This window comes from Azolla caroliniana, unplaced genomic scaffold (assembly GCF_043228905.1).
Source record: "Azolla caroliniana isolate FFs.n. ecotype wild unplaced genomic scaffold, voAzoCaro1.0.p SCAF_36, whole genome shotgun sequence".
Lineage (NCBI taxonomy): Eukaryota > Viridiplantae > Streptophyta > Polypodiopsida > Salviniales > Salviniaceae > Azolla > Azolla caroliniana.
The window spans coordinates 2,150-14,195 of NW_028230471.1; the positions used below are offsets into that span (position 1 = coordinate 2,150).

Below are 12,046 nucleotides of genomic sequence, written 5' to 3' on the forward strand. Positions count from 1 at the left end.
ATCTTTTTGAGACAACTAATGTGTTATCAAATTGTTTGTATATTTATATAATATTAATATGCATTGTTTCTCCTATTTATTTCCAATTGGCCACTTGTGGCTACTATGCTATCAACATAATTGCCTCACATCCTCTCTAGGGGAGATGCTCCTGTCTTCTTTGTTTAATATTAAATGTTAAGCATTCTAGGTTAATATGATCTCCTCTTTGTGTCATTGATTATATCTATTTGTGCCCCTCGTCTGCTTCGTAGTAGATATTTGTGTGTCAGTGTTTAAACTTTGATTAAATCTGTAATTTTTTGGCTTCGAGTTTTATGATTCCTGGAATATTCCTGTAATTTTAGAATCTAAGTTGTAAAACCTGAATGATAAATTTATTTGGAAGAAAGGCTTGTAGATTATCCAACACTTGGTCGCGTAAATCTCTTTTTATAAACTTCATGTTTGTACTTAATTGAAATATTTATAAAAGTTTGAAATTATTGGATAAAGAATATTATAAACTTGAGCCTTGTGGAGAAGCCATACTCACTTAGGTACTGTTCATGTCGGTCCATAGTTGTAGATGTCCTAAAGTAAAGTATACATCATGTAAGAAAAATAGAAAGTATGGGATGCAAAGAATGGTGTGTCATTGTTGCCTTTCTATGAAATTTGTTTGCTGATATATTATCACATTAAACAAATCAAGTTTTTACTGCAGCATGGTCAGATTTTTTATTTTCTTTTGCAGAGTTAATTTCTGAAAATCCACTATCTTTGCTTGGGCAATATAGTGATGATGAAGGGGATGATGAAGATGGTAGCAGTGAGCCATCAAAAAGTCCTGATCAGAAGGTATTAACTTTACAGGAGCTATGCTAATTCAGTCTTTATAGCTGCATCAAAGTTAAGCTTGTTAAAGATAAGATGGACTACATAATCAGAAATAGAACTTTCTGGTAGAGCTTTGCCTTTCATTTTGTGTTTCCAGTCCCTTTCACCGGTTGTAATGTAAAATTCTTATAGCCTTTTCGTGTTTAACCATTCATGCTCTGAACATGCGTATTTTGCAAAATCCTACAAAGATTACCATAGTCTTCTTTAGAGTTCTTTATTTTTGGATAACGTGTTAATATGAATGTGCCAAAGTTTGTTTCACTATGAATGTTAATGCTTATGTATGAGAAGCAAATGAAATAGCATGCACATTTCCATCAAATTGAGTTATATCTCTACTGCTCATAGAACAAAGGAAAGCAAATAAGAAAGAGCTCATTTATCTTCTTCAAATGGACCTACTCTTCTTAGTTTTTTTGACCCTAGTTTGTGCAATCACAGTGTATGTAACTTGAATTTGTTGACCTTGATTTTGGACCACCCTCACAGCCTGCACCAGAACACCAGGATGGGCAAGCGATTTCTCCCAGCAAGTGAGAGATTCTGGGTGCTAAGACACAAAAATATGGTGCTAACGCTACATCGCGTAACTGTATTGGGCTTTGTCATCATATGATGCACGCACTTTTTTCAAGGCATTTGGAATTATATATTTGCCATTGGTGATAAAAATTACTTTGCATGCATGCACTGTATTGTAGAAATAATGAAATCAATTAGACATTGTACTTGTTTTAACATGATTATCAACCTGAACATAGAAAAAGATGAAAGTAAATAGAATGCCCGTGGTTTAGCATAACATTGATTCTTTTATTTGCTTGCACTCAGGAGAATCCCCATAATGTGTCATCTAATGAAATACTTCACCAAGCCATTATTAAAGGGGAACAAAATGGTGATGAACAGAAATGTGATATTTCCTTAAAAGATGAGGCAGCCCAAAAAGAATGGCAAACTGTCCTGCATGAAGATAGTGGTGAATATTATTACTGGAACCTTCAGACAGGAGAAACTACATGGAAAATGCCGACTTCACTTGAGAAGGTAATTGTTGATGGGTCAGAAGACCTCATAAATCAGATGACTACCTTGGAGAGAGAGTCTGTTTTGGTAGTAGAGCCACAACAGAAGGAAGGTGCGTTGGATAAGCACAGTAATGAGCATCATCATCAATCAGCTGATACTTTGTCAAGTCCAGTCAAAGATATAGAGATTATTGCAAGTGAAAGAAGCATTTTACCAGAGTCGAATCTGACTGTAGCTACTGAGGCTATTCCTGATGCTCAAGTTGCCATTCAAGGACCCGGCATTGTCACACTTGAAGATAATCTAAAAAGTGTTCGGAATTCAGATGATGGTTTCAGACCAAGTGCTGATGTTGATATACCTAACATTAACGAATGTAAGGCACAGAATGGAAGCCCACAAAGAGTCAATCCAGTTGCTGAAAATGATGACAGGGATGCTGAACCTCCGCGGGATATTCAAGCAGAACATCTAACTGGGGAAGCGAAGTGCGAAATTGATGGTGATAATGGCATACATTCCCATGTTTCTGAGCCTTTGGCTGTGATACAAATGTGTGAGGAGACTGCAGGATCTATGCTTGCAGATAGGAGTGATTTGCTTGCAGAAAAAGGAGAAGCTTTACAGCAGCGGCTGAGAAATTTAGCTGGGTAAGATTTGTGTTCCACTACATCTTCAATAGATTAAATTAAGTTACCATTTCTCATTATATTTTATCTAAGTAACAGTCAATCGAAGTTGGATTCTAATTATCATTTCTAGTTTAGTGTGCATTTACTCTCTGTGGGCCTGGTTTTCTTCTTGAATCTTCGAGAACATATTTTCTTTGTATCTCTTTTTCTATGTTGTTTGATTTCTGATTTTTTTTACTCTCCCCCATTCCCACACATAGCATATAGAGATTTGAATGAGATATGATTATAATGGTTATGATTCTTATACACGACATTGGCAGAGATGTCAATATAAGCTTTCATTCTTTCACTCCTTAATTTTAATTTATATTCTTCATGAATATAATAATTTATTCTGGTAATTACTGAACACGTGTTTCTCTGTCACTTTCTTTTATGTGTAAACCATGCATATTCTGGTGCAATGTATGTGACAACACCCTTACATATGCGTGCTGTTTACTTACAAACTCTTATACTTCACTACAGAGACTCCCTTGCGCAACTTTCAAGGCATGGTCTGATGGCTATACAAACCGAAGTCCAACTTGGTGTTTGGAAGGCGTTCTCGGCGCTTGATTTTGCACCAGAGGCTTGTTTTTCTCTGATATTTGAAGAGTTAAGAAAAATTGAGACCATTCTAGCTTCTGAAGAAGCCATTAGCATTGGAACTTCCAACATTAGTCATTCAACTATTATGGATGCTAATTGTGCATTAAAAGCTGCCCGTAAAGACAGTTTATTGAGTTCGGCTCAGTATGCAGAAGGCAGCAGTCAAAATTCTGAACGAGGAATCAAAACTACAGCTAATGGTATAATGGGTACTGATGAGGATGTGGAGGAAGGTGAAATCCATGATGATGAAGTTCATGTATTATGTCCAAATTTAGGTGAAAGATGCAGTCATTCAGGGACAGATGGAGCTGATGTGGATATGGAAGTAGACATGGAGGTTGATAATGATGTTGAAGCTGAGCCAGCTGTGCCGGGTACTGGTCTAGATATTGTGTCTTCTACAAATCTGTATAGTTATCCAGTTCATATGGATTTAGGTACAACACATTCTGTAGATTCTCAGTTTTACTCTGATTCTAGCTATTGGGTACCACCCTTGCCACCTGATGACGGATGGACTCCCCCTCCTCCGGGTGAAACAGAGTTAGTTCCTCCACCTCCTCCTGAAGAACCACCACCTTTGCCACCAGATTCTCCACAAGCCATACATCCATACATTTTAGAATCCTCAGTGCCTAGTGTTGAATATTATCCCTCAGATTATATGACTCCAACAGATTACATTCCAACACAAGAATATCAGTCAGTAGCTGTGGACTCTTCTTTTTATGGAACATATGTGCAGGAGATTCCAGGTTCATATACACTCAATACACAAGCTAATGAGACAGTGGGAATAGAACAACCCTATATTGCTGCATCAGATCCTATCTCAACCTATGTTGGATGGGCAACAGCACTTGTTCCACCCATACCTTCTATTACATTGCCGTCAATACCACGAAGCACATTTCAGAACTCAAACAGTGGTGGATATCAGTCAATGTCTGGCGTGCCTATCATTCCCGAATCTTCAAGTGCAGGCGCTGAGAGCAATGCTGTTGCGTCTAGTGCAGAAGCAAAGAAGCCCCCGAAAGGTTCTCAGAAATTGCAAAATACCTCATTATAATGTTTATCCTTATTGCTGAATGGTTTCCATGTGTTATAACTGATTATGCAGGTAAGGCTATCAAGAAACGGGCACACTCGGTTTCTGGTGCTCCAATGCTCAATAAAAAAGTCTCTAATTTGGTCAATAAGGTATGGTTTCTTTTTCCGATAATTCTGAAACTCTCAGCTGCTCAGTTAGTGCGTTAGGTCATATAACATGCCTGTATTCAATCTAGTGGAAGCAAGCAAAGGAAGAGCTACATGGTAGTGATGAGGATGATGAGGATGAAAGGGCACTTTATGACATAGAAGTTCTTGAGAAGAAAAAACAGAAAGAGATTGAGGTATCCCGAAATTGCCTTAAACAGAACAAATTTTTAAAATAACATTTAGAAACTGATCTGCTTTATTCATTCTGTCAGGAATGGCGAAGGCAACAGATTGCAAGTGGAGGAGCGATGGATAATGCAAACTTTCAGCCCTTGGGAACTGTAGACTGGTTAGTTACGCTTTTTTATACACCATAGTTGCATCAATAGGTGAACGATTGTATCCGTAATTCGCATGATTCTTTCAGGCGTGAGAGGGTGAAAAGAGCAAAGAAAGCAGATGCAAAACGAGGGGATATGCAGGAAAGCTTTATGGTATCAGAAAAAGAAGCTGAGAAGGAAGATAATAGAAAAGCACAGAAACCTGATCTGACACAAATATCAAAGGATCTTCCTGATGGCTGGCAGGTATGCCTAATTTTACTCTCGTTTTTCAAAGTTTTCTAAGAAAGCATAGAGCTATCCCTTTCTTCATCCAGTAAACTGCAGACTGAAAGGCTTAGATAACATATTATTGTTATTCTGTAACTGCAACTCCCAACACATTTTGCTCCTGTACTTTACAGGCATTCTGGGATGATGAATCTGGTGAAGTTTATTATGGTAATTTAGAAACACAAGAAACAAGTTGGGATAAACCATTGGCATAAATTGAAGCTTTGTTGGTTACAAGGCGAGTAAGTTTCTATCTTGAGATTTGTTTTTAAGATTTGTGAATGTTCTATACGTATATGTCATATAAGGTATATACCGTTTTGGCCTCTAAAAAATGTTAATATATCTTTCTTTCTTTCTTTGATGAGACTGAATATATTCTCTTCTCCCAGCTACTGCACCCTTGCTGGATTATTAATGTTCAAAGGCTGAAATGGACTAAACAATATGCATCAATGGAAGATTTCTTACTCTGCAGGAGGGTTGGATAAAAAATGCTGAGAATTGATCTCATATTCCTGTCAAGAACATATGGATGTTCTTTAAGGCATAGGAAATATAGGAACATACTCTTGTTTGAGGAAGAATTCGACCGGGAATGCTTTTATCAGATTTCAAAGGCTCCAACCAAGCGAAGCCCATGGGTCATGACCCAGGTTGCATGTTTAGAGTCTGCCATCCTTAAAAACTTGAGGATGGAGACTTCGAAGATAGTTTGCAAATACTTTGTGATGCTAGAATATTCGGAAGCTTTCATGGATTCGGCCAGGTTGCATAAGCCTGCAGTTTCACTCTACATGCATCGTAGCTTTCTTCCTCTTGTACTTCCCAATGATAGATGCCATATGACATTCATCAAGGTTAAACAAATGAGCAATGTCAGACTGGCGATGGCTGTGGAAGGGATAATTATAAATATCTTCTGAACAGGGGGGTTGTACTAAATCTCGGAACTTCTGCTATTTCAGTTTTATGAACAGGGCATCAAAGTTGGAAGATCACTATTTCAGTTGGTGGCTTGTACATATGAGATGATATAAAACTTTGAACCTTGTCAGAGCGTTATGCTTGTATTACGAATATGAAGGCACGAGGAATATCCCTATGGTGATTGCTAAGGTATTTTGCAGTGCTGATTGCTGATTAGTTTAAACCTTTTTAAGCATCATGTATTATGAATACACTTACCTGTTTTACATGTATGCATATCCTGCTATGATATTCTATTAACAACATTTTCCTTCTACATCATGTGTTTACACTGCATCATGTGCTCATTGCTAATTATTTGACTACAAATTTTGCCATTCGTTTTCATTTTTATTCATATTGTCCTTCATGCCTTGGATTCTTTGAACATTGTAAGATTAAGATTTCTTAAAATGAAGACAAAAAACGAACTTCTTCGTGTCTTACAAAATGCACACAATGAACTGCATGAATTTTGAGAGGTTCAATTATCTCAATAAATTTGTATTCTTTTGATTTGATTGTACTTATTTTCAGGGAGAGAAAAAAACACTTTATATAAGCAGCAGTTCTAGAAGTGGATGGGAAAAGATCGAAACAGTTTTATATGATGCGTTCTCAAAGGCCCCTGTTTTGGAACTCTTTTTTCGTGAAAGCTCTCCTTAAAAATAACAGTGTTCATTCTTGCTGAAGTCTGGTAGGCAACTAAGTTTTGCAAAAAGGTGTTAGATTGGAATGTAAAAGAAAGTCCCCGAGGCCTTCCATTTCCTACATTTTTATGTGACCCTGCTTATGGTAAACAGAAACAGTTTTTGGGATAAAACATGGAAACTTGAACATCTACATGTATTAGGAAAGACTTGTTCATGTCTATTCTCTTCTGCCAGGCAACTAAGTTTTGCAAAAAGGTGTTAGATTGGAATGTAAAAGAAAGTCCCTGAGGCCTTCCATTTCCTACATTTTTATGTGACCCTGCTTATGGTCAACAGAAACAGTTTTTGGGGATAAAACATGGAAACTTGAACATCTACATGTATTAGGAAAGACTTGTTCATGTCTATTCTCTTTATTCTTGGTCATTGATGTTTTATTTGTGAATTCAGACTAAGTTGATACTTCACGCAGAAAATGACCAAAGTGGGAATTGGCCCACTGTTTGTGGCAAAAATTAAATATGAGTAAAAATGAAAAATGCCAATATTGCATTGGTTGACTAACATATCAGATGAAAGTAAATGGTAAAAATGGAGGATAGGAATGTTGGCAGAGGATGTTTATTTATGGCTGATGTATGAGAATCTCAACGTTGGAAAAGTTTGACTAATCTATTTACTTATAAAGAGGCTCATTAAAATCAAGAATTGATTGATAAGATGTGGCTTACTAATTTAATTTATCAAATGCGTTTCTGTTATCAATAAGATCTGGTTTTGATAGGAATTTCAAATATTAGCAATTTGGCTAAAAGTTGTTTTAGATACTCGTTGCCCACATGGTGGATTGATTTGATCATATTAGTCAAGGTTTAGTTCATTTCAATGTGCTTCAGTCTGTAGTTTAGGCCTCATTGGTACTTTTGAGCAGCAATGAATTTTACAATTACTTTAGGGATGATTATTCCTGACACATGGTTTAGTTCTTTTTTAGAAGGAATTAATTCATCAAAAGTTCATTGTTAGTGTCAAATTTATTTAACACATCTATATGATCAGTCACATCTGGTTTTGATAATTATTTCTATTATAAGAATTTTTTTTTGGCTATCTAATAAATGCTTCAATTAATTGGCGCCCACATGGTTTTGGCGAATGAATTATGAGACAATTGCTTTAATACATCTATATGATCAATCACATCTGGTTTTGATAATTATTTCAATTATAAGAAAATAAATTTGGCTATCTAACAAATGCTTCAATTAATTGGCGCCCACATGATTAGCGAATGAGACAATTGCTTTAATACATCTATATGATTAATCACATGTGGTTTTGATAATTATTTCAATTTTAAGAAAATATATTTGGCTATTTAACAATTGCTTCAATTAATTGGCGCCCACATGGTTGGTGGATGAGACAATTGCTTTAATACATCCATATGATCAACCACATCTGGTTTTGATAATTATTTCAATTATAAGAAAATAAATTTGGCTATCTAACAATTGCTTCAATTAATTGGCGCCCACCTGGTTGGTGACTGAGACAATTGCTTGATTTAGTTCTAGTTATGATTCAGTTCCTTACAATGTTGTTCCTCGGTCCATGACTGTCATTGGCATTTATCAACTGTGATGAATATCACAGTAGTGTTATCATTAATCCTAACACGTGGCTTGGTTCTTTTCTCCATGGGTTTAACTTACCAGTTGCTAAATGTTAAAAGTCAATTTTATGCATACCTTTTTTAGGCTCTGTTACCTATTGTAATTTTAATGTTTTTGGCACAAGTAAATGCAAAATTTTCTTGATCATTTACTGTGGCGTAAAAATGTGATTATACAGCAGTGATGGTTGTATTTTGCTGTAAAGAGATGGCATTGAACGTACTCAAGATTGCATTGTTGCACATTGCATATCTGAACATGGACAAAAATAGTGAAATGTACACTGAAGCCAACTTCGTACTGAAAACGTTTTGACAGCAACTATGATTTAAAGAATCTTTGAATATGGAGATGCATACTTTTAAATAAACAGCTATAAATGAACCATGAACTCTTTTGGATAGTCATCAAATATGAGATCTTTGCGTAGTCCTTACACATGGCCTTAAGAAGTTCATAATGGAAAGTGGTTCAACAAATGATAGTTTCATGATTACATTGCAACCCGTGTAGCACAAGAAACTGTCTCTGAGTACATAGAACGGATAACGTCCTTTCTTTTAATAGGATGTCTACTTTTTACACCGGTCGCTAAAAGGGTTGAATATAGGAAAATCAGTGAAGTAATACCAGAAATTCATTTTCCTGAATATCATCTCAGCTGAACGCATGATATCATAATAATGATAAATTCAGATCATTTTATTATATGTTTTAACAGAACAACGAATAAGGTCATCATGCAATCACTTCAATTTCAGATGGAGACTCCTCACACTGAAAAGCTATGTTACGGCTTGGATCAGGAGGGGCTTTACCTTCAAGTATTCCGTGCAAGAAATTTGTGACAGTGTTAGTTGCTTCTTCATCTGAAAATAGACAATAAAGAAAGGAATTGGAACACACTTCATTCGTAATCCATGCTACATATATTCTTCATTTGAAGTCACTTGACCATACTCATTCTATCAATTCAAAATCAACAATAACTACACACATCATTCATGCATACTAAATTCATAATCCATAGTACATTCATGCTCATTCTATCAATTCATAATCAACAATAAATACACTCGTCATTCATAACCCATAATCCACGCATACCAAATTTCATAACCCATACATACTACACACATAGTTCATGCATAATCCATAATACAAGACCTATTTCATTCATAATCCATAATGCATGCAGATTTCATTCATAATCCTTAAATGCTTCAAATCTGTGGTAAGTGTGAATCCAAAATGCATGAACACTGCACGCATACCTAGCCTGGGCACACAGTGTTTCCCTCCATGATGGATGATGACAGGCTCTTCAAACATCTGCACCAACTCTCTATTCTTAGGTCTTAGCCAATCTTGTGATCCTGATGTTACATCACAAATGAGTTCATTAGAATTTCACATCTTTGCAACATGAAGATCTCCATGGATCTTCCATAGTTATGACTGCATAACTGCATAACGAAATTGATCAATTTTTCGCATTATAAATTTCACGCATGGTTTATGTATGTTTACCTATGAAATGTATGGATGGGCAGCATATAATGCGGGAGTAGCAATCTTCCTTCCATTCCGGATGCTTGAACATGGCACCAGAGATGACAATAACAAATCGAAGAGGTGGATGCTTACAAAGACGGAGACTCTGTTGATCAGAGCAGGAGACAAATTTTAATTAGGGATCCCCTTAGTTTCTTCCAGCAAGACTTATGAGAAGGATAAAAGAAAAACTAATTCTGTTCATTCACCTTTTGCTGAAGCCCTGCAAGGGCAGCACTAAGCACAGCACCCTAGAGAACACAAAACAGAATTGATCTTTTATCCTGGTAAATATTGTTAATGATGGTACAATGGAAATTTGATACTAGTCGAAGACTTACCTGTGAGAACCCAATCAAGCCATCAAAGGGTCCATACTTATACATATAATTGGATATGTATTCAATGCACTCCTCCAGTCCACTGTACTCGGTGAATTTCTGAAAAATATGTTGGACAACAGTGACAAGTTCTTACATAAGGTTTACAGTGGATCTGATCGATATCTAACTCAATGATAGGTCTATACGCCCGTAGCCACCAGATGCGTTTGAAAGAAAGATGGCCTCAATCACTCAAAAATTCCTACTACAATTTCTACTACATTCTATCGTGCCATATTTTCTCATAATCTGCCTTACTCTCATGCATGAAAATGGAAGTACACCTGATAAGCAAAGAAGTTTCCCACAATACTCAGACAATTTTTTTTTATGAGATTCCATTTAGTCTGTGGTAGTTTCTCGTTATTTTCGTATCATATCATGCATGAGAAGGAAATTAAATTAACTAGCAAGTAAATGTTTCCAATGAAAATGGTTAGATCCATTATGTTGGAAGAAAGAGTTACGGATACACAGTTTACTTACAATGTCATATGTGAACCACTCATAGTATGGAGGCGAGAAGATTCCCTCTACATCAGATCTTCCCCGACAAGGGAATGGAGCATCCAGGAAGGTCTGAAAAACAAACATGCCCCCTTTTTTTGTTTTAACTACGTGAGAAGATGATTTCAATCCATAGTCGCATGCTCCACATTACATAAGAATATGAAATAAAATTCTGATGCATGCATCATGGCGAATGACACTACTACTACTACTACAGATGTGTGCAATATATCTGATCGGATGCATGCATAGACACTGGACACATGTTCAGTTGGGGATGTGAAATCGCTAAGGAAATTCCTTACGCCACATAGAAAGAGAGATTACCATGTCTAGAAGACGATGTAATGAAGCATCCCATCGTTTGAGTTGCTGCTCCAAGATGGATCCACTTGTGCGGAACCCGTGCAAGCAGAGAACCTTTAGACGCCCCCGACAACCCTCCGTAACTTCTTCAGCCATGCTCAGCTAGCTGCTCCTGATTCTGCAGAGAGAGAGAGAGAGAAAGAGAGAGCTCATCCTTAAATCTGGGAAGGAGGAGCTCTGGGTCCCGCCATCGCCGTCATTAACGGATGGAGACCTCCCACCAACGAATCCTTTTTCTTCGTGTTGTGTCTTGTTTCATCTGCCGCTGCTGTTCTTTTCTATCGCTCATTAAGATCGCTCTCTCTCTCTCTCTCTCTCTCTCTCTCTCTCTCTCTCTCTGGAGTCTGCACAATCATTCATTTCTCCCGAAGCTACCCTCTCTCTCTCTCTCTCTGCCTGATTCAATTGGTAGGCTGCACATTGTGAGTTAGGTCTGATCATTGATGGCCTCCCTCCATCGCCATCGCCATCTCCCTGTCTCTGTTGTGTGTTTATGTGTGTTGTCACCAGAAACTACATGTGTTTATTATGTCTGTATGTACAATGTATCCGTATGTAAGTATCAGTATGTACATTGTATCCGTATGTATGGATGTATCCGTATGTATGTATGTATCAATATGTATGTACATATGTATCAATATGTATGATCAAGCAATTTCATGTTATACATACCAACCATCCATCCTTGGGGCAAACGTAAGCACATGAGCAAGATGCCAAATAATGTCGAAAAGGAAATGAAAACCACAAAAACCTAAACCTAAACCTAAGAAAGCATATATATATATATATATATGTTGCATAAGCTTCATTGTATCCGCTTTTCCTTGCTCATTATTTGATGATTGTCATATCAACTAGCGGCTTATCCAAACCTAGGCAATGAGAAAATGAGCGTACAACAATATCGAATACGAG

The 12,046-nt window shown here is 36.8% G+C and overlaps 2 protein-coding genes across 2 annotated transcripts; one reads left to right on the forward strand and one right to left on the reverse strand.

Annotated features, from left to right (window-relative positions):
• Positions 1 to 706: 706 nt before the first annotated feature.
• On the forward strand, positions 707 to 7,156 carry LOC147849518 (WW domain-containing protein; the record flags this gene model as incomplete). The annotated part of the gene is made up of 10 exons (XM_087337442.1): positions 707 to 840; positions 1,714 to 2,561; positions 3,075 to 4,237; positions 4,321 to 4,400; positions 4,487 to 4,594; positions 4,673 to 4,749; positions 4,828 to 4,987; positions 5,146 to 5,256; positions 5,407 to 6,133; positions 6,521 to 7,156. Coding segments are annotated over 8 exons (2,654 nt in total), but the record flags the coding sequence as incomplete, so codon positions are not given.
• Positions 7,157 to 8,690: 1,534 nt separating this feature from the next.
• Positions 8,691 to 11,269, reverse strand: LOC147849519 (dihydrofolate reductase-like). Its single transcript, XM_087337432.1, has 7 exons — positions 11,087 to 11,269; positions 10,736 to 10,828; positions 10,208 to 10,306; positions 10,076 to 10,117; positions 9,843 to 9,972; positions 9,587 to 9,688; positions 8,691 to 9,181 (listed from the first exon to the last, which is right to left on the reverse strand). The coding sequence occupies exons 1-7, from the start codon at positions 11,219 to 11,221 to the stop codon at positions 9,051 to 9,053; spliced, it is 732 nt and encodes a 243-aa protein (XP_087193558.1). The 5' UTR covers positions 11,222 to 11,269; the 3' UTR covers positions 8,691 to 9,050.
• Positions 11,270 to 12,046: the final 777 nt, after the last annotated feature.